This window comes from Callithrix jacchus, chromosome 6 (assembly GCF_049354715.1).
Source record: "Callithrix jacchus isolate 240 chromosome 6, calJac240_pri, whole genome shotgun sequence".
Lineage (NCBI taxonomy): Eukaryota > Metazoa > Chordata > Mammalia > Primates > Cebidae > Callithrix > Callithrix jacchus.
The window spans coordinates 23709494-23733013 of NC_133507.1; the positions used below are offsets into that span (position 1 = coordinate 23709494).

The 23520-nt window shown below is 40.4% G+C and overlaps 1 protein-coding gene across 3 annotated transcripts in view; it reads left to right on the plus strand.

Moving 5' to 3' along the window:
• Positions 1-23520, plus strand: part of SEC11A (SEC11 homolog A, signal peptidase complex subunit) — a 44376-nt gene that overhangs the window by 15821 nt on the left and 5035 nt on the right. Inside the window, exons 2-5 of one of the 3 annotated variants that reach the window (XM_008998466.4) lie at positions 2340-2451; positions 9344-9453; positions 13293-13442; positions 19675-19794. In XM_008998466.4, coding sequence (XP_008996714.1) covers positions 9371-9453; positions 13293-13442; positions 19675-19794 — 353 coding nt within the window. In that variant the 5' untranslated portion in view covers positions 2340-2451; positions 9344-9370. Of the gene's footprint in view, positions 1-2339; positions 2452-9343; positions 9454-13292; positions 13443-19674; positions 19795-20808; positions 20847-23520 lie in introns of all 3 variants that reach the window. The other 2 variants (XM_008998465.4, XM_002749166.5) reach the window with 2 other exon arrangements.

Below are 23520 nucleotides of genomic sequence, written 5' to 3' on the forward strand. Positions count from 1 at the left end.
TCCAATGAGCCTGTATTCATCTGTTGATGGGCATTTGAGTTATTTCCAGTTTGAGGCTATTATGAGGGAATCTGCTGAACATGTGTTTGCATATGTTAAATATGTTTTCACTTGTCAGATTTTAAAAGATTTAGCAGATTTTTAAAGTAAAACTTGTTTTAATGATATGCTTGTTTAGACTATTAGGGATTTTAAAATTATCATAAGATCCATTCCAAGACTTGCATTGACTTTATTGGATCATAATAATAGTGTCCATCTGAACATATATGAATTTTTTCAGCACCATCAGTTTCACTTCTAGCTGCTCTCAGTATATCTTTCTGTAATGCCTAGCTTCTAATTTCTCCTTATGTGAGATAGAAAGCAGGAGAATTGTGTTTATGGATTAATGAGTACCTTAGTTTGAGTTCTTCAGATGAATGGAATTTAAGACTTGGGCCAACTGCTATTTTGTAGCTGTAAGACACATTTTTGCTTCTGATTTCTATGAACATACCCTATATGTTGAACTTCAAATATCTCTTACGAGAATAGGAAGCACAAATGGTGTATTTGATAATTGTGATAGGTGAATACACAGGACATAGCTTCTAGATTGTAGCCTATTGTAGTATTTAAAATTATTATCAACTTTGATCTTGCTGAATTTTCTGTGTTATGTTTTTCTTAATTTTTTGTTATATATTACTTAGAGTGGATTATAAATTGTCTTGTGGATTATTCTAGTCACAGGACTTTGGGGGAGGGTTCTACACAATACTTCCTAAAAAGAATAAATATACACATACACAAATCCCTATATCACAGCTGCTGAGAGATACTATATAGAACTTCGACTGGTTTTAATACCATTCTTTTTTTTTTTTTCCTGAGACCAAGTTTCGCTCTTGTTACCCAGACTGGAGTACAATGGTGCGATCTTGGCTCACCACAACTCCGCCTCCTGGGTTCAGGCAATTCTCCTGCCTCAGCATCCTGAATAGCTGGGATTACAGGCACGCGCCACCATGCCCAGCTAATTTTTTGTATTTGTAGTAGAGACGGGGTTTCACCATGTTGCCCCAGGATGGTCTCGATCTCTTGACCTCATGATCCACCCACCTCGGCCTCCCAAAGTGCTGGGATTACAGGCTTGAGCCACCGCGCCCAGCCCTTAATACCATTCTTTTCTAGTTTCACCTTGAGCATTGAGGAAATACTGTTCTGGTCATTTCTTAGAAAAAAATAATAAGGCTATTCAGTTCTGTGGTTGTTATTTTACATATGTTGCAATGTCTTTATTAATAGTTAGCTTGGTTCAGTCAGGTGATATGAGAAGGTTAGGTAGCTGCTGCCTTATTTCTGCCAATACAGGAAGAGATAACACTTTTTTCTGCTTATATACATTCCTAAGCATTCAGACATAATGGTAAGAAATGTAGGAGCTAGGGAGGCAGTATGTTTGACTTCTGAGTAAAGATTGTTGGCCGGAAAAGACTGGTAAAAAGAAAGGGAGAAGAGTATGACACTTTTCAAACTTTTGCTCAGAAAGAATGTTTAGGCAAATAGTGTGCTTCTGTCTAGGTTTTGACTTGCAGATTGACTTGGCAGTATACAAATGGATACCTTTTAAGAAGATACCAGTTATACATAATCAGGAACTTTTAACCTGTTTCTCTAACAAAAATGAGGAAGATGATCTTGATTAGATACATTTCACAGTAATGATTCCATAGTAAAAGCATTATATGTCTGAGAAAAAGGAGAAGGATAATTATGGCTGGGTTAGTGACCTCCCTGCAGGGACATAGGAAATCATACATTTTAACTTGTTCGTTATTATTTTATTTTATTATTATTTTTCGAGACAAAGTCTCACACTGTTGCCCGGGCTGGAGGGCAGTGATGCAGTCACGGCTCACTATAGCCTTGACCTTCTCGGCACAAGCAGTCCTCCCACCTCAGCTTCTTGAGTAGCTGGGACTACAGGTGTGTGCCTCTCAGGTAATTAAAAAAAACTTTTTTTTTGAGACGGAGTTTCATTTTTCTTGCCCAGGATGGAGTGCAGTGGCGAAATCTTAGCTTACTGCAACCTCTGCCTCCTGGGTTCAAGCGATTCTCCTGCCTCAGCCTCCCAAGTAGCTGGGATTACAGGCATGTGCCATCACACCCAGCTAATTTTGTATTTTTAGTAGAGACAGGGTTCCTCCATGTTGGTCAGGCTGGTCTCAATTACAGGCATGAGCCTCTGTGCCCTGGCAATTTTTTTTTTTTTTTAAGAGACAGGGTCTTGCTGTGTTGCCTTGGCTGGCACTTTTCTTTTTCCTTAATTTTAAAATTTTATTTATTTATTTTAGAGATAGTGTCTCACTACGTTTCCCAGGCTGGACTCGAACTACTGGACTCAAGCAATCCTCCCACCTCGACCTCCAAAGGTGCTGGGATTATAGGCATGAGCCACTGCACCCGGTGAGCAATTTTTTTTTTTTTTTTTTTTGAGACAGCGTCTCGCACTGTCACCCAGGCTTTTCTTTTTTTTCTTTTTTAGACGAAGTCTCGCTTTGTGTGGTGCAATCTCGGCTGGAGTGCAATGGCGCAATCTCGGCTCATTGCAACCTCTGCCTTCTGGGTTCAAGCAATTATCCTGCCTCAGCCTCCTGAGTAGCTGGGATTACAGAAGCCTACCACCACGCCCAGCTAATTTTTATGTTTTTAGTAGAGACAGGGTTTCACCATGTTGGCTAGGCTGGTCTCAAACTCTTGACCTCAGGTAATCCACCTGCCTCAGCCTCCCAAAGTGCCGGTATTACAGGCACAAACCACCACGCCTGGCCACGTTTTTCTCTTAAATAGCAGTTATCTTATTAAGATGTCTTATTAAGTAACTTCTGACAACTCTACAAATGAGCCCTTTTAAAATTTTTTGGCTGGGCGCAGTGGCACATGCCTGTAATCCCAGCACTTTGGAAGGTTGAGGCAGGCAGATCACCTGAGGTCAGGAGTTTGAGACCAGCCTGACCAACATGGAGAAACCCCGACTCTACTAAACATATAAAATTAGCCAGGCATGGTGGTGCATGCCTGTAATACCAGCTACTTGGGAGGCTGATGCAGGAGAATCGCTTGAACCTAGGAGGCAGAGGTTCCAGTGAGCCAAGATTGTGCCCATTGCACTCCAGCCTGAGTAACAAGAGCGAAACTCAGTCTCAAAAAAAAAAAAGAAAAAAAATTTTTTTTTCCTCAAATAGATGTGAACCAATTGCCATATAGGTTTTATTTTTATTTTTTATTTTTTAGTGTTTATTTACTTCAGTGTGAATTTTTGTTTTGCTGCTGAAATCTTAATGTGTTTGATAATGGGATATTGCCTTAACCCTGCTAAGAATATATGTAACATACGGTACATGCAAGTATTACCTTTTCAAAATCACAGCCATTCTGAATTCTGAAACACATCTGACCCCCGAGCGTTTTGAGTAAGGGATTGTGGAACTATATACATTGTAGAATCCCACAACCCCTTCCTCAGAGGTTCTGAAGTGGGGCCCAGAATCTGTTGGCCTAACCAGTACTGTAGGTGATGTTTCTAATACAGAAAGTTGGAAAATTGAGTCTTAGCTGAATTCTTCACTGTTTACCTTCTGGTTGACATAATTGCATATTAGAAGCTAGTTTTCCTACTTCTATCATCCCCCACTCCACTTCTCCAATTCAGCCTTCAGAATAAAAAGATCCATTTTGTCTTTTCAAAAGCCGCCATCTTGAAGATGTAGAATTTAGGAGACTTGAGTTCTAATAGTGCTACTCTGCCTGCCAGTAGATATGCAGCCATGAGCATATCACTTAGCTGCTCTGTGCCTCAGTTTCCTCACCTGCAAACGTGTCAAAGTAGGTTTCAGATTACCCATGTGCTTAAATCATTCCATTACTCAAAGAACAGCAAGTATTTCTTTTTTTTTTTTTTAATTGCATTTTAGGTTTGGGGGTACATGTGAAGAACATGCAAGATAGTTGCATAGGTACAGACATGGCAGCGTGATTTGCTGCCTCCCTCCCCTTCACCTATATCTGGCATTTCTCCCCATGCTATCTCTCCCCAACTCCCCACCTCATGCTGTCCCTCCCCTGTTCCCCCCAACAGACCCCAGTGTGTAGTGCTCCCCTCCCGTGTCCATGTGTTCTCATTGTTCAACACCCGCCTATGAGTGAGAACATGTGGTATTTCATTTTCTGTTCTTGTGTCAGTTTAGAACAGCAAGTATTTCTAAGTGTTTGTGAGAAAATGTTCATATTTTCTTTTTTTCTTTGTGGAAATTGATTGATTACATTGAGTACACCATGCTTCATTGGAATCCTGGAAAAATAGTTGTGGCCATTAGCATGGACTTAAAAAAATAAATCTAAACAGTTGATTTCTAAACAAGTAATACTTGCATCTTGTAAAAACGTGAAGTATGTATATCGGAAAATATTTTCCTTCCACCCTGACTCCTGGTTCCTCTTGTTGTACCCAAGTGAGTCAAGGAATGCGCCACACTCTGAGATTGAATTATGAGTCCTTTATTATGCCGGCGACCGAGAGGTGGCTAATGCCCAAAATTCTCTCAGCCTCTAAGAAAAAGTTAGGTGGTCTTTTATAACCTAGTTTTGAAGGGGAGGGGGAACCTAGCTGAAGCAAATTTTTCACAAAAGCAGAGTAAGCAAAAAAGTTAAAAGAAAAACTGGTACATGAGAAATAAAACAGTGCCAGGTGAGAGGGGCAAAGTTGTCATGAAAGACATACAACTTATAGATAATGGGGCTCTGGGCGCTCAACAGCACCTGCATTCCCAGGCTCTGCTGGTACCACTTAACTCGGCCCCCTATCAACAAACGCATTCCTGGAGGTGCCCAGTGTCAGCCTGCCCCAGCTACATACTATAGTTACATACTTAATGGTGGGAAAATAACTAAAATGAAGAAGCTAAAATTGAGTCTGTCTGGCTCAAGGAGCTAACATAAACTCTGGCCAGCTTTAGTCTGAGAAAGAGAGAGTTAGTTTTAGCTAGCAAAAATCAGGTTATCACACTCTTCCCCAGTTTCCTGCCTGTCTTTTCAGAGATTAACTGTGCATTTATAAGAATATGAAACTTAAAACTTTTTTTAAACGTATGAAGGATTCTGCTTTGGAGGAGCTGAAAGAAAGAAAAAAAGTATACAGGAAAAACAGGTTAATTGTAAGGAAAAAACAGAAAATTGTACAAGAGAGCTGGATTCCTCATCACAATTTAATTTATTTTTTGAGACACAGTCTTGCTCTGGCACCTGGGCTAGAATGCAGTGGGGCAATAATCATAGCTCAGTTTAGCCTCTACCTCTTGGGCTCAAGTGCTTCTCTTGCCTCAGCCTCCAAGGAGCTGAGCTGAGCTGGGACTACAGGCATGCACCACCACACCCAGCTAATTTTTCTTTTCTTTTTTTTTTTTTGTTGAGACAGAGTTTCACTCTTGTTGCCCAGGCTGGAGTGCATTGCAACCTCTGCCTCCTAGGTTCAAGCAATTCACCCGCCTCAGCCTTCCAAACTGTTGGATTATAGGCATGAGCCACCACACCCGGCCTTTTTCTGTATTTTTTGTAGAGATGAGGGTCTTGCTTTGTTTGCCAGGCTGGTCTCAAATGCCTAGGCTTAAGTGATCCTCCCACCTTGGCCTTCGAAAGTGTTGGGATTACAGGAATAAGTCTCTGTGCCTAGCCCCTCATCATGTATTAACTCCCTAGTATGAAAGAAAAGAAACAATTAGTTTTTAGAACGATGGGGGTAAATATCAGAATAAATAGCTAAAAGCGATGAAAGTGGTTGTTGTAGGTGGCCTGCCATGGCTAGGATATTGCTGTAGTACATATTCTTGAACATATGTGTATATAATGTTTCAGTAGAAATAACAATTTAAAAAGGGAAGAAGCAGAAAATATAGATGATCAAATTGAAATAGGGCTGGGCATGGTGGCTCACACCTGTAATCCCAGCACTTTGGGAGGCCAAGGCAGGCGGATTGCCTGAGGATAGGAGTTGGAGACCAGCCTGGCCAGCATGGTGAAACCCTGTCTCTACTAAAAAATATACAAAATTAGCCGGGTGTGGTGTCAGGCACCTGTAATCCCAGCTACTTAGGAAGCTGAGGCAAGAGAATTGTTTGAACCCAGGAGGTGGAGGTTGCAGTGAGCCGAAATTGCGCCATTGAACTTCCAGCCTGGGCAACAGAGTGAGACTCCATCTCAAAAAAAGAAAAGAAAAAGGAAAAAGAAATAAATAATTGCCTAGTAGTACACCTCCAAATATAACAATTAACATTTTCTTTCTTTTCTTTCTTTCTTTTCTTTTTTGAAAGAGTCTTGCTCAGTTGCCCAGGCTGGAGTGTAATTGTGCCATCTCAACTCACTGAAAACTCTGCTTCCTGGGTTCAAGTGATTCTTGTGCCTCAGCCTCCTAAGTAGCTGGGATTATAGGCATGTGCCACCACACCCAGCTAAGTTTTGTGTTTTTAGTAGAGATGGGGTTTCTAACTTCTGGACTCAAGTGATCCACCCATCTCAGCCTCCCAAATTGCTGGGATTACAGGCGTGAGCCACTGCATCTGGCTTCTTCCATTTTTGCTATGCCTTTTTTTGAACTTTTCAGAAAAATTGAAAGAATATTACAGGAAACACCTGTAATCTGCCACACAGATCCAGTAATTGTTAGCATTTTTGCCATATTTGTTCTGTGTATACTTAATGTGTGTGTGCATTATAGGATTTTTTTTTTTTTTGCTGAATCACTTGAAAATGAGTTACAGATACGACAGTTCACCTCTAACTACAACTATTAGCTAACTACTACTAATATGCATCTTCTGTGATAAGGACAGTGTTCTACATTACCACAACACCATTATCGCATAATTTAATAAATTAAAGGCCCGGTGCAGTGACTCACACCTGTAGTCCCAGCACTTTGGGAGGCCAAGGCGGGTGGATTGCTTGAGGCTAGGAGTTTGAGACCAACATGGTGAAACCCTGTCTCTTCTAAAATTAGCCGGGTGTGATGATGCATGCCTGTTGTAATCCCGGCTGCTTGGGAGGCTGTGGCACGAGAATCACTTGAATTTGGGAGGCAGAGTTTGCAGTGAGCTGAGATCATGTCACTGCACTCCAGCCTGTGTGACAGAGCAAGACCTTGTCTCAAAAAAAAAAAAAAAAAGAATTTCCTAGTGTCATTTAATATTCAAGTCATATTTTAAGTTTCTTCGACTCACCCCAAAATGTCTCTTATAGTTGGAATTTTTTCTTATGTTCTTTGTTTTTGTTTTTTTTTTTTTTGAACCAAGATCCAGCCAGTTTGTGCATTATTAGAACTGAATGAGAAGGAAATAAAAAAACAACAAAGAAACTGAAGTTTGTGCATTTGGTTGTTATGTCTCTTATGTCCTTTTTAATCTAGAATAGGCTTCCACATTTTTACCTGTGGCATTGAATGACATTGGATTTTTTTTTTTTTTTTTTTTTTTTTTTTTTGAGACGGAGTTTCGCTTTTGTTACCCAGGCTGGAGTGCAATGGTGCGATCTCGGCTCACCGCAACCTCCGCCCCCTGGGTTCAGGCAATTCTCCTGCCTCGGCCTCCTGAGTAGCTGGGATTACAGGCACACGCCACCGTGCCCAGCTAATTTTTTTTTGTAGTTTTTAGTAGAGACGGGGTTTCACCATGTTGACCAGGATGGTCTCGATCTGCCGACCTCATGATCCACCCGCCTCGGCCTCCCAAAGTGCTGGGACTACAGGCTTGAGCCACCGCACCCGGCCGACATTGGATTTTTTAAGAGACTAGGACAGTTGTGTAAAATGTCCACAAACAAATCTTAAAACAACAAAAGTGACCAGGCACGGTGGCTCACACCTGTAATTCCAGCCCTTTGGGAGGCTGAGATGGGCGGATTGCTTGAGCTCAGGAGTTCGTGATCAGCCTGGGCAGCATGGCGAAACCTCATGTCTACAAAACATACAAAAATGACCACGTCTGGCTACTTAGGAGGCTGAGGTGAGAGGATTGCTTGAGCCCAAGAGTTGGAGGCTGCAGTGAGCTGTGATCACACCACTGCGCTCCAGCCTGGATGACACATTAAGACCTTAGTAAGACCTTCTGAAATTTTTGTTGTTTTTTCACTTTTTATTACTAATGTTTTGTTGGGTCCATAGTTTCAGTCCTGGGGTTTAAGTTTCTCCGTAACTGGACCTTAATGTGCTTTTCAGGTTTCTCCCAGTCCTTTCCAGTACCAGCTTTTTTCATTCCTTCAGCTCTTTGCCTTGGTATCCAGTCATCCTCTCTGCTTTTTCCAGCATTGGCCCAAAACAGCTCACTTTATTTCTTATCTGATTTTTTAATTTTTTTTTTTTTTGCCTTTTTCCACATGTTCTGAATTTTGTTTATTTGAAATTGAAATGGCTTCAGGTGTTTTATCTGTTTATTCAAGTCACAGAATTTTCGAATTTGTGGAGTCCTGGAAATTTAGTAACAGAAGGCCAACCCTCAAGTCTTGACTATGTGACTGATAAGTTGTAGGACTTAGTGAAGTCTCCTCTTTTTGAGACAATTTCCTTATCTGTAAAATGAGAGGGTAGAGTTATACGTCATTGCCTATCCCATGATTATCAAAGGATAAGTATGGCAAAAAAATAATAGAGGGCTGGGTGACGTGGCTCATGCCTGTAATCCCAGCACTTTGGAAGTCGGAGGTGGGCGGATCATTTGAGATCAGGAGTTCAAGACCAGCCTGACCAACATGGTGAAACCCCATCTCTACTAAAAATACAAAAAAATAGCTGGGCATGATGGCGCATCCCTGTAGTCCCAACTACTCAGGAGGCTGAGGCAGGAGAATCACTTGAACCCAGGAGGTGGAGGTTGCAGTGAGCTGAGATGGCACCACTGCTCTCCAGCCTGGGTGACAGAGTGAGACTCCATCTCAAAAAAAGAAAAAGAAAAGTAATAGAGGAGTTCAGAAGCAGAGTTAGATTACTGTTGGCTGGTAGGTAGCATGGCTGTGATTAAATTTAAACTGAATGATTATGGAGCCCAAATGAAATAACTTGTGTGAAAAGTTCTTAAAATAATAAGGTATTATATAAATGTAACTGATGTTTTACCAAACAAAATGGAGCAGAATGCTTTGGGTGAAAGAAGGGGGACTGTTTTGATATGCTGATGGCATAATTATTATAAAGAATGTCTCAGAACTTTAGTTTTCCTATTAGTACTGCTTGAAGCTTTCAAACAGATAAGGCTCTCAATTGCTTTTCTAAGTGGAGATAATGGTGGATCTGATCTCTTCTCCTTTGTTCTTGCAGCTCTATTACCAAGTCCTAAATTTTGGAATGATTGTCTCATCGGCACTAATGATCTGGAAGGGATTAATGGTAATAACTGGAAGTGAAAGTCCAATTGTAGTGGTGCTCAGGTAACAGTTTTTCTTTTCAAGACATGGAATTTCATGGTATTACTTGGAAGAAAAATTGAGATACAGAATAACTGGTATATCATCCCCTTCGAAACTACTCTTTTCCAGAAAAGGGCCTGGAAGAATAGTCCGTACTTCTCAATTGTAAGAAATTCTCAGGCTGGATGTGGTAGCTTATGCCTCTCATCTCAGCATTTCAGGAGGCTGAGGCAGACGGATCACTTGAGCTCTGGAATTTGAGACTAGCTTGGACAATGTGGTGAAACCCTGTCTCCACAAAAAATACAAAAACTAGCGGTGTGGTAGCATGGACCTGTAGCCTTAGGTACTCAGGAGGCTAAGTGGGAGGATTGCCTGAGCCCTAGAGGTTGAGGCCTGCAGTGAGTTGTGATTGACCACTGCACTCCAGCCTGGGCAACAGAGCAAGACTCTGTCTCCAAAAAGAAAAAAGAAATTCTCACTTTGTTAGGCATTTCCATTCAGAACCCCAAAGGGTTAATGACCTTTCTACAAAAACGTTACCATGTGAGAATTGTTTCTGGCACATCCCTTAAGAAGTTATCTCATTGTACTTTATTTTCCTGAAATTCTTCTGTCTTTTTATATTCCTTACTTTGATACACCACGCCTGATATTTAGTTGTTAGTTCATTAGATGTTATAGTACTTCCACAAATTAAGAATTTTTCTGCAGCATGTTCTCAATGTCAGTACAGAAGCATCACTAATTATTTCCAAGTTTCCTGCTGACCTTTAAATATCACTTCTAAACTAGGCTCCAGGAATTTTGGAGGCATACCACCTCTTACGGTGACAACTAGTACTGAATTTCTTTTCTCTACTGTGCTTCCTTCCCTATCCTTTGCACTCATACTCTTAGTGAATATTTTTGACAGGCTCTTGCTCTGTCGCCCAGGATAGCGTGCAGTGGCATATTCATAACTCACTGCAGCCTCCACCTACTGGTCTCAAGGGATCCTTCCATTTTAGCCTCCCGAGCAGCTGGGACTGCAGGGCTGCACCACCACGCCTGGGTAATTTTTTAAATTTTTTTGTAGAGACGGTATATTCGTCCATTTTCATGCTGCTGATAAAGACATACCCGAGACTGGGCAGTTTACAAAAGAAAGAAGTTTAATGAACTTACAGTTCCACATGACTGGGCAGGCCCCAAAATCATGGTAGAAGGTGAAAGGCATGTCTCACATGGGAGCAGACAAGAGACGAGAGCTTGTGCAGGAAAACTTTCCTTTTTAGAACCACCAGATCTTGTGAGACTTATTCACTATCACAAGAACAGCACAGGAAAGATCCACCCCCATGATTCAATTACCTCCCACACATGTGGGAACTCAAGATGAGATTTAGGTGGGGACACAGCCAAACCATATCAGAGAGGCTCTCACTATGTTGCCCAGGCTGGTCTTGAACTTCTGGGTTCAAGCAGTCCTCCCACTTTGGCCTCCCAACGTGCTAGGATTACAAGCATGAGCCACCATGCCCAGCACTCAGTGATTTTAAAACCTAATTCAGTAACTCATTTTTGGAGAATTGCCGCTTGACTGTTTAGTTGAAACATTATAGGCCGGGCATGGTGGCTCACGCCTGTAATCCCAGCACTTTGGGAGGACAAGGCGGGCAGATCACTTAAGGCCAGGAGTTCGAGACCAGCCTGGCCAACATGGTGAAATCCTGTCTCTACTAAAAATACAAAAATTAGCTGGGCGTGGTGAGAGGTGCCTATAGTCCCAGCTACTTGGTAGGCTGAGGTAGAAGAAGCGCTTGAACCTGGGAGGTGGAGGTAGTAGTGAGATTGCGCCATTGCACTCCATCCTGGGTGATAAGCGAAACTTCTCTCAAAAAAAAAAAAAGAAGAAACATTATAGTTCTGTCATATTTTGGGCTTAATTTGTAAGCCCAAATCCTTTCTGGAGATAATGGAGTGCAGATTTAAAATAAATTGAATTATGAACATTATCTGGAATCTAAGTAATAGTACTTAGATTACTCTTTTTTAACTAAGTTATTGAGATGTGATTGACGTACAGAAAGCTGTACATATTTAATGTATACAACCTGATTAATTTGGAGGTAAGTATATTCCTCTGAAACTGTCACCACAATCAAGTAAATGAATATATTTATCACTTTTGAAAGTTTCTTCCCTCTCTATTTTTTTGTGATAAGAACATTTAAACCAGGGCCTCCCTTCATCGCCTAAACTGGAGTGTGCCATCACAACTTGCTAATTTTTTATTTTTTTACAGAGACTGAATCTTGAATTCCTGATCTCAAGTGATCCTCCTACCTTAACCTCCCACATCCTGGGATGACAGGCTTGAGCCACCATGCCCAGCTCCCTGTTTCTTTCCTTTTCTTTTCTTTTATAGAAAGGCAGGGGAATGTGATGCCTGTGCTGCTGAATACTCATTTATTTTATTCATTTATTCATTTCTTTTCTCTCTCTTTTTATTTTTTTGAGACAGGGCCTCACTCTGTTGTCCAGGCTGTAGTACACCTAGCTATTTTTTTTTCCTTTCTTTTTTTTTTTTTTTTTTTTTTGAGATGGAGTTTCGCTCTTGTTGCTCAGGCTGGAATGCAATGGTGCTATCTTGGCTCACTGCAACCTCCACCTCCCGGGTTCAAGTGGTTTCCTGCATTAGCCTCCCAAGTAGCTGGGATTACAGGCGTGCGCCACCATGCCCAGCTAATTTTCGTATTATTAGTTGAGACTGGGTTTCACCATGTTGGCCAGGCTGGTCTCGAACGCTTGATTTCAGGTGACCTGCCCACCTTGGCCTCCCAAAGTGCTGGGATTACAGGTGTGAGCTGCAGGCTGAGATTTTTTAAAAAGTTCCTTAGGTCATTCCAGTGTGCAGCATTGAGAACCACTGCCATATCCCTTTAGAGGGAGGAAAGTCTTTTAACAAAAGTGTTTAGATTTTGTCCTTATTCCCGCATTGAATTTTTATTTCCTGTCTTTCTATTCTTATCTAAGCAGTTGCTATTGAAAACTGGAGCTTGAGTTCCTGAAAAATACTGATGGGCTACTTCTTTGTAGATAAAAAGGGTTTATAAATTAGTACAAATAACTTAGGACCTTTTTAGGACTTGGCGTAGGATAGAAGAAGTAAGAGGTAAGAAGATACTCGGTAAAAGTTAGTCTCACATTACCATAAAATTAAATCTTTTCCTGGCTTCTGAAATTCTTAGGCAAAAATCTCTGCTTATTCCTTGGTTTTCTTTTTTTCTCTTTTTAAAGTAAGTTAATTGATAACACAAGCGTTATCTCTGTAGCTGACAGTTCTTCTTTGACTTGATGAGCTGTTTTTCCTTTTAAATGAGTTGAACCTATAAGGTCATCTCAGCTGTTATCTTTATAAATGGCAGAGGAAGATGATCCCATTCTTATTTGCATATTTGAATATGTTTAGTGTTTTCAGATGAAGTGAGAATAAGGGCATTATTTTTAAAGTTCATTCTCTTTTATATTCTGTCATTTGAAATTTTAAAAGGTTAAGGAATTAGTAACACTGACCTTTTCAAGATTTAAGCTTCTTTGAATAGTAATGCTTGAATTGCAACTAGTTAGTGAAGGTTAATAATTTTTTTAAACATTAATTATTTTTTTAAAATAATTTTTTTTAAGTTACTTTGGTGTAACTTTAGTCTCAGGAAACCATATTTTGAGATCAATACACATTTATTTTGATATGGTTATTAAGAGTTATTGAGTATACTCCAAAAGTGGTATTTTTAAATTTTGTTGAATATCTAATTTTGAAAGTATATTTAATCTCATACTTTCTTTTTGCTAATATATTTTTCTTTCTCTCCCAGTGGCAGCATGGAACCTGCATTTCATAGAGGAGATCTTCTCTTTCTAACAAACCGAGTTGAAGATCCCATAAGAGTGGGAGAAATTGTTGTTTTTAGGATAGAAGGAAGAGAAATTCCTATAGTTCACCGAGTCTTGAAGATTCATGAAAAGTATGTGCAAATATATCATCTTTCTTTCTAAGTACTTTTGTTTAAGTGTTTGTAGTATTTAGTTTTGATAGCCTAAAGATTGTGACAGAGTGAGGAACCTCTAGGCCCTTCATCCAGTTCATTTTTATGAATGTTTGAAAATTTGATGAACATTTTGAAAACTATAAATAATTATGTATTAGTTCATTTATTTCCCTGAAAGTTTTTCTAGAGGTTCTTCTTGGTTCCCTTTGACTTCCCAACCTGTCAGTGACTCTGTATATAATTCTAAAAAATTATAACATAAAGAGAGAACCTAAATAGAATCTTCTGGTTGGGCACAGTGGCTCACACCCACAATCCCAGTACTGTGGGAGGCCAAAGTGAGGGAATGGCTTAAGCTCAGGAGTTGGAGATCAGCCTGGGCAACATGGCGAGACTCCTTCTCTATTTTTTTAAAAAAGAAAGAAAGTGAAGGATGGGCATGGTGGCTTACATCTATAATCCCAGCGCTTTGGGAGTCTGAGGCAGGCAGAGCACCTGACGTCAGGAGTTTGAGACCAGCCTGGCCAACATGGTGAAACCCTGTCTCTACTAAAATGCAAAAAGTAGCCAGGTGTGGTGGCAGGCGCCTGTAATCCCAGCTACTCAGGGGGCTGAGGCAAGAGAATCACTTGAACCCAGGAGGTGGAGATTGCAGTGAGCTGAGATTGCACCACTGCACTCTAGGCTGCGCAACAGAGCCAGACTCAGTCTCAGAAAAAAAAAAAATTAGCTGGGCGTAGTGGCATGTGCCTGTTTGGGAGCTAATTGGGAGGCTAATGTGGGAGGATTGTGTGATCCCAGGAGTTTGAGGCTGCAGTGAGCCATGTTTGTGCCACTGCATTCCAGCCTGGACAACAGAGTGCAACCCTGGCTCAAAAAAGGAAAAAGAAAGAAATGAAAGAAAAGGGAGGCACCCTAGAGGACACATAGATGGGAAGTGGGAAGTGAAAGAGTAGGCATGATTTTGATTTTTTTTTTTTTTTTTTTTTTTTTTTTTTTGAGATAAGTTTCCCTCTGTTACCCAGGCTGGAATGCAATGTAGCTATCTTGGCTCACTGCAACCTCCACCTACCCGGCTTGAGCGATTCTCCTCCCTCAGCCTCCTGAGTATCTGGGATTACAGGCATGTGCCACCATGCCCAGCTAATTTTTCTATTTTCAGTAGAGACAGGGTTTTACCATGTTGCCCTGGCTGGTCTCAAACCCATGGCCTCAAGTGATCCACCCAACTTGGCCTTCTAAATTGCTGGATCACAGGCATAAATCACTGCACCTGGCAGATTTTAGTTCTTAGATTTGTGTAAGCCTTCTGTAAATAGTATTTTTACCACCCTATAAAATAGTTTTTTTCCTCCGCTTCAAGAAGAGGAAACTGTCAACCATTGCTTTTTGAAATACCTGTAAACATTCTAGAAGAATTCAGTCTTCATCAGTGAAATAAAGATATGACTGCTTTTTTAAAAAAACAAAATCCTATATTAGTATGTATGTGGAAATACTGTAATTTAAAGTAACATTATATTATTGATTGGAAAGGAATAACTTTTAAGTTTTTAGAAATTTATTTTGGGGTCGGGAGCAGTGGCTCACGTCTATAATCCCAGCACTTTGGGAGTCTGAGGTGGGCAGATCATCTGAGGTCAGGAATTCAAGACCAGCCTGGCCAACATGGTAAAACCTGTCTCTACTAAAAATATGAAAATTAGCCGGGCTTGGTGGTGGGTACCTGTAATCCCTGCTACTCAGGAGGCTGAGGCAAGAGAATCACTTGAACCTGGGAGGCTGAGGTTGCAGTGAGCCAAGATTGCACCACTGTATTCCAGCCGGGGTGACAGAGTGAGAATCTATCTCAAAAAAGAAAAAAGAAGAAATTTACCTTGGTACCTTGGAATTATTGAGGTTTATTCAGCATATACAGTGTTTTCCAGATTCTCAACGTGGATTTGTGTTGTTTCATTCTCAGCAATGGCTGTTGTGAACAAAGCTGAATATATCAGAGAGAATATATATTCTCACCAACTTTCCCCTGAATATATCAGAGAGAATCAAATTGAGCCCAGGCCTTGTTTAAGCTGGAGGAGAAATCATTTTTATTTATGATCCTTTGAAATTGAGTGAGTTTGGCTGGGCATGGTGACTCAGGCCTATAATCCCAGCCCTTTGGGAGGTTAAGGCAGGTGGAGTGCTTGAGCTCAGGAGTTCTAGACCAGCCTGGGCATCTAGACCAGATGGTGAGACCCTGTCTCTACAAAAAAAAAATAGTTGGGCACAGTGTAGTCCCAGCTACTCAGGAGGCTGAGGTAGGAGGATCACTTGAGCTCAGGAGGTTGAGGCTGCAGTCAGCCAAGATCATGCTACTTTACTCTATCCTGGGCAACAGAGTGAGACCCTATCTCAAAAACAAAAAAAGAAAGAGAAAGAAATTGAATGAGTTATAGACTTCAGTTTAAAACTTTCTGTATTGTAAGAGCAATCAGGAAAAATAAAAATGAAAATAAAATAAAACTATTTCTGGGTTCATAGACAGATAATATGTTAATTGGAAATTTCTTAAATTTTAAAAATAATTTTATACAGAATTCTGACATTTTAAGATATATGGTACTTGTAATCTGGAATGACCATTTAGGTTTTTTGGTTTTTTATGAGGCAGAGTCTCGCTCTGTCACCCAGGCTAGAGTGCAGTGGTACGATTTTGGCTCACTACAACCTCTGCCTCCTGGGTTCAAGCAGTTCTCCTGCCTCAGCCTCCTGAATAGCTGGGATTACAGGCACCCATCACCATGCCCGGCTAATTTTTGTCTTTTTAGTAGAGGCAAGGTTTCACCATGTTGGCCAGGCTGATCTTGAACTCCTGACCTCAAATGATTCACCCACCTCTGCCTCCCAAAGTGCTGTAGTCCCAAAGTGGGATTACAGGCGTGAGACACCAAACCCAGCCCCATTTGGTTTAATAGTATTAACATTGCTCTTAAATATGGGGCCCGATAATATTCAAAATGTATGTATTTTAGCAAGTTCATCCTATAGGATGTGTATTAGTCTATTCTCATGCTGCTAATAAAGACATACCCAAGACTGGATAATTTATAAAGGAAGGAGGTTTAATGGACTCACAGTTCCACATGGCTGGAGAGGCCTCACAATCAGAAGGCAAAGAAGCAAAGGCATGTCTTACGTGTCGGCAGGCAAGAGAGCATGTGCAGGGGAACTCCCATTTATAAAGCCATCATATCTAATGAGACTTACTTACTATCATGAGAACGGCTTGGGAAAGACCTGCCCCCGTGACTCCACTACCTCCCACTGGGTTCTTCCCATGACACATGGGAATTACGGGAGCTACAGTTCATGATGAGATTTGGATAGGGACACAGCCAAACCATATCAGGAGGTATTATAATTTGACGATATACTCTGACATGTGATTAAGTATTTGGAAAGAGAAATTTTACCACTGGATGACTTAATCCTTAGCTTTGCTTCTCCCATGCAGATGGATACCTTATTCTGTACCCATTTAGCTTTTCGGGTCTTTTTTTTTTTTAAGACGGAGTCTCAGTTTGTCGCCCAGGCTGGAGTGCAGTGGCACAAACTAGGCTCACTGCAATCTCTGCCTCCTGGGTTCAAGCAATTCTCCTGCCTCAGCCTCCCAAGTAGCTAGGATTACAGGTGTGTGCCACCATACCGAGCTAATTTTTGTATTTTTGGTAGAGACGGGGTTTCACCATGTTGGCCAGGGTGGTCTCGAACTCCTGACTTTGTAATCCGCCTGCCTCGGCCTCCCAAAGTGCTGAGATTATAGGTGTGAGCCACCATGCCCAGCTGGGGTTTTATTTTTTCTTAATAGGTCTAATAAGGGCAGGCGGGGGTTGGCTCATGCCCATAAACCCAGCACTTTGGGAGGCCAAGGCATGCAGATTAACTGAGGTCAGGAGTTCTATACCAGCCTGAACAACACAGTGAAAACCCATCTCTACCAATAATACAAAAATTAGCCAGCATGTTGGTGCACGCCTTTAATCCCAGCTGCTCTGGAGGCTGAGGCAGGAGAACGGTTTGAATCCAGGAGGTGGAGGTTGCAGTGAGCTGAGATCACGCCATTGCTCTCTAGCCTGGTTAACAAGAGGAAAACTTGGTCTCAAAAAAATTAAAACATAAGTCTAAAAGAACTGGTTGCCATCAGAGAATATTTGTTCCACCATTAAGTAGATGAAGGATATCTATGCTTTTTCAAAAAAGCTCTAGTAGTGTCTCCTGATTACATCCCAGAAGGGGAAATTGGGTGTGTTAATATGTTTGTTTGTTTTGCCGGCAAATCAAGTCTTTGAGAATAGCCCAGAGACTTCTTTCTCTGGGGAGTTCCCCATTTCCTAGGTTTTCTCTCATATCTGATTTGCCTTTTCTGCATGTGTGGAGTTGATACTGTTGACTGGGTTGAATTCACTTTTCCTTCCTACTGCTCCTGACTTTCACTCTTGCAGCGAGCCCCTCCTAGCACCTGTCCTCTGTTACCCTTCAGGATTTTTCTGTTTCTCTTACTGAATTGTCAACTACAGATTATTTTTCTCTGCATATATTTGCATTTTTTTCTAACTGGAATCTTATTTTTAATGTGACTGTTTGCACTTAACCGTCTTTGGTGTTTGCAACACCTCCCAATTTAGTTTTCTCTGCAGATTTAGCACTAATGAGCCAGTTTCTGATTTAGAATCTAAGTGGATATTAGCCTTTAGAAATCTGAAGCTAATTTTCTTCTTTCTACTACAGTGGTCAATCCGAATGCACATGAATTAATTTTCAGCTAGTCTTTATCAACTGTAAAATACACATTTGCTTTCAGTTAAAGTTTAAAATTACTACAAACTTTATGGTTCTTTAGTAGAATTAAACTAATAATTTTTCGGATCAAGCAAATGCTGTTTTTGTAAACCCTGGCATGTCTGAAGAATTGAGGTATTTCTTCTTTTAAAACTAACATTTTTTCCTAATATAAAAGTAATACATGTTTGTTGGAGAAAAAAAGTAAGAAGATAAAGGTAATCTAAAGAAAGCTATGGACAGCCACTGCTTATCCATTGGTCTTTTTATCCATTGGTCTATATTATTTTAGGTATTGTCTAATACCTTTTTTTTTTTTTTGCTTTTATTTTCTGAATTTGGTGAGTTTCTGACATGCAGAGAAGAATATAAGGAACCCCGGTGTATCTATCACCCCATCCCACTGATGATTAATATGTAGCCAATTCTGCTCCATCTCTACTCCCACCTTTTCCCCTCTCCTGTGTTATTATTACTTGTTATTCAAGACAGTGTCTCACTATCGCCAAGGCTAGACTGCAGCCTCAGTCTCCCTGGGCTCAGGTGATCCTCTCACCTCAGCTGGGACCACAGACACATGTCATCACACCCGGCTAATTTTTTTTGTATTTTTTGTTTTGTTCTGTATTTTTTTGTGTTGCCATGTTGCCCAGGCTGGTCTTGAGCTCCTAAGCTCAAGTGATCCACCCACCTTGACCTCCCGAAGTGCTGGGATTACAGGAATGAGCCATTGCACCTGGCCAAACAATTCTTTAGTGTCATCAAGTTTTTGACATTTGTTCAAATCCCCAGTTGTGTTATAACTTTCTTAAACAATTTGTTTGAAACTTGACCCAGATAAAGTCCTCAGCTACAATTGGTTGACGTGGCTTTATAGTCTCTTGTTTAATCTGTAATTATTTCCCTAACTTTTCTTCATTTCTTGCAAGTCATTGGTTGGAGAAATTTGGTTATTCTGTAGTTTCCCATAGTCTGTATCTTGCCAATTATATCCTGTGAGCTAGTTTATTGTATTCCTTTGCCCTTTGTATTTCTAGAAAATTGGTAGTGTGTATATATTTTAATATAAAAATGAGATTGTACTGTACATGCTATTTTGTATTCTTTTCTTCATTTAATAAAATTTATACAATCTTGTCATTATTCTTCTATACCATTATTTTAATGCTTACATAATATTTGAACTCCTTAGTAGGAGTTGGATTTTTAGTTGGTTATAAACAACACAGCTATTAACATTCTTGTAGCTCCATAAATAATTATTTTGACACAAGAATGGTTTTAAGATACACCAGTTCCACAAACATTTTTGGTTAATAAGAACAGATTTTGTGCTTTAAATGCCATGAAAGTATTTGATGACTTGGATTTCATTTATTCTTTTAAGGCAAAATGGACATATCAAGTTTTTGACCAAAGGCGATAATAATGCAGTTGATGACCGAGGCCTCTATAAACAAGGACAACATTGGCTAGAGAAAAAAGATGTGGTGGGGAGAGCCAGGGGGTAAGTATAGCAGGGAGCATCTCAAACTTTTTATGTCACTTGAAGCGTGGCACTCTCAATTATATTGTTTGATCATATACAGTTGAATGTAGAGATTTGGTTCTGGTTCCACCAAATGACTCTTGTGTCCTTTGAAAATTGTTAAAAAGTATCTAAAACTTCAGGTATACTACTCCAGAGGTGAGGAACTGGGGTGCAATAAAAGAATTGAATACTAGTGATGAGATGGTGAATTGGATGTGACAGTTTAAAAAAATGTGTTCACTTGGATGGGCACTTTGGCTCATGCCTGTAATCCCATCACTTTGGGAGGCTGAGGCAGGCAGATCATCCTGGCTAACATGGTGAAACACCATCTCTACTAAAAATATAAAGAATTAGCCGGGTGTGGTGGCGCTTGCTTGTAGTCCCAGCTACTCAGGAGGCTGAGGCAGGAGAGGTGCTTGAACGGAGGAGGCAGAGGTTGTAGTGAGCCGAGATTGCACCACTGCCTCCAGCCTCAAAAAAAAAAAAGTGTGTTCACTTATTTGGTTCACTCAAGAAATATTGGGCACCTTCCATGTGCTCTGATGTCTATACTGTGCTAGGCTCTGGGGGTCTAGAGCACTATCAGCGCTGTATCAGTCTTGCTTTATGAAACTTACATTTCTTTTTTTTTTTTTTTTTTTTTTTTTTGAGACAGAGTCTTGCTCTGCCACCCGGGAGGCTGGAGTGCAATGGCACGATCTCTGCTCACTGCAACCTCCGTCTCCTGAGTTCAAGCGATTCTGCTGCCTCAGCCTTTCAAGTAGTGGGTTTACAGGAGCCTGCCACCATGCCTGGCTAATTTTTGTATTTTTTAGTAGAGACAGGGTTTCACCAGAAACTTACATTTCTTAAGAATTACTGAGTCAACAACTTAAAGTGTTCATCTAAATTAGTTTTATAATATTAATTTAATCCATAATATTTCTAGTCTTGAAATCGATGAGGTAAAATGAAATTAAAAAGTTATATTAAGCCTGTTTGTTTCAGATTTTATCAGGAGAACAGATCAGTGGAGGACAGGAATTGTAAGTTGTTGGAATTAAGGAAGTATGGCATTGTTGCTCCCTTAATGTTATTAATAGTATTAACAATAACTTACATTTATTAGGGCTTATTGTGTACCAGGGACTCATTTTAAGTACTTTACAAGTATTACCACATTTTAACCTCAGAGCAACCCTAATATTCCCATTCTACAGATGAGGAAACAAATGAGTTAGGTTGTGTATCTAAGATTATACTGATGATCATAAGTGGCTGGCTGCGTAGTCCACCTTAACCATCATAGAAAAATTACTAGCATAACATTTCTGAAATGGATAGTTGCTAATTCTCACTATTTAGATGCTACATGGCACTCCTGCCAATGTCAGAACCTCTGCTCCTTTTGACCTAGGACAGACGATGGATATAGAGTTACTATACCAGTGAGCAGGCCTGAGAAACACAGTTTCCATAGAGAAGGAAGTACGAGTTACTAAGTGAAACCTGCCTCGGTTACAGCATGGGAGGTGCTCAGTTTGGGGCCCAAAAGATCAGATCAGAACCAGTATCATTGTGCTTTGTCTGCTGCAGAGTTGGTTTTTTTTTTTCTTATATGTCCCCACTTTAAGGGAACTTTTCCTGTGATAGATCTGAAAATACTTTTATAATCCAAATTAGGTCATCAGTTCTTCTGAGAAATAATAGTCCCCATCTTCCTCAGTTCCCAAGATGCTGCTAATGTGGTTATTTAAACTTACCAATCTCTTTGAGTCTTTTTGGTTTTCCTCAAATTATAAATGTACAAATTTATGTAGAAACATAAGGAAATACCAATAATCAAAAAGCAAAGTAACTTGTCTCCTTTTTCTTGCTCTCCACAAATATTTACTATTAACTTTTGGTTTACATTCTATTAGCCTTTATGTGTAGAGATAAAAATATTAGTATGTACTTTTTTTGCCTTTTTTTTTTTTTTGAGACAGAGCCTTGCTCTGTCACCCAGGTTAGAGTAACAGTGGCATGATCTCGGCTCACTGCAACCTCCGCCTCCTGGGTTTAAGAGATTCTGTGCCTCAGCCTCCAGAGTAGCTGGGATTACAGGTGTGTGTCACCATGCCCAGCTAATTTTTTGCATTTTTAGTAGAGATGGAGTCTTGATATGTTGGCCAGGCTGGTTTCAAATTCCCAGCTTCAAGTGATCCACCCATCTTGGCCTCTCAAAGTGCTTGGATTACAGACATGAACCACTGCACCTGACCCTAGTATGTACATATTTATAAAAACATAAACTCATTTTGTGTATGAAAGGAGAATGGTCACCCTATCTTTTAACCCCTTTTTTACCCAAAAAATTACTAGTATATTTACAAATCAATATATTTATCTTCATATCATCATTTGCAAAGCCGTGTGCTATTCCACTGTATGAAAAGACCATATAGTCTACCCTATGGATAGACCATGTAGATTTTATTCAGTCTCCTGTTATTAGGTATTCTGATTGTTTCCAGATTTTTTATTGTGAACAATGTTATGATAAATACCCTTGTTATGTATATGTCAACACGTCTACCCAATCATTCTTCAGAGCAAATTCCTAGAAGTGGAATTACTGGGTGAAGGATACTCATATGTTAAGGATTTTGACAAATTTTGCCAAGCCTATTTTAATTATACTCCTGATAGTATAACTGAGTGTTCCTTTACCCGAGTCTTGATTCTTTTTTTTTTTTGAGGCAGAGTCTTACTCTTTTGCCCAGGCTGGAGGATCTTGCTCTGTTGCCCAGACTGGAATGTAGTAGAGCAATCTTGTCTCATTGCAGCCTCCACCTCCCAGGTTCAAATGATTCTCATGTTTCAGCCACCTGAGTGAGCTGGAATCAGAGGTGCATGTCACCACTCCTGCCTAATTTTTATATTTTTAATAGAAACAGGGTTTTGCCATGTTGGCCAGGCTGGTTTAGAACCCCTGGCTTCAAGTGACCTTCCTACTTCAGCCTCTTAAAGTGCTGGGATTACAGGTGTGAGCCACTGCACCCAGCCTGGGTCTTGATTTTTAAGTGTTTACTACAGCTCTGTCTATTCACTCTGGCCCTTTGATTGGGTAAAAGATTCATTATCTATGAAAGATTAGGGGAGCTGTGCTTTCACTAAAATAACTTGTCTCCTGGAAAATTTCTGAAAGAGTCCACACTATTTAATGCTTTTTTTTTTTTTTTTTTTTTTTGAGACAGAGTCTCTGTTGTCCAGACTGGAGTGCAGTGGCACGATCTTGGCTCCCTGCAACCTCTGCCTCCCTGGTTCAAGCGATTCTCCTGCCTCAGCCTCCCAAGTAGCTGGGATTACAGGCATGCACACCACACCCAGCCAATTTTTGTATCTTTAGTAGAGACAGGGTTTCACCATGTTGGTCAGGCAGGTCTCAAACTCCTGACCTTGTGATCCACCCGCCTCAGCCTCCCACAGTGCTGGGATTACAGGCATGAGCCACCACGCCCAGCCCTTTAATGCTATTTTTAAAATCCCAACATTGAAAATAGAGACCATTTTGGGCTTTTAATTAAAAATGTAATAGTCTAATACTCTGTGTTAAGAAGGTTTCCGTATAAATAAACAACTGAGACATGAACAGCAGGAGCACAGAATCATAACTATATAAATTTACTTTCCATTACTTGTACCTCTACTGAGCTTGACACATAATGGAACATATCA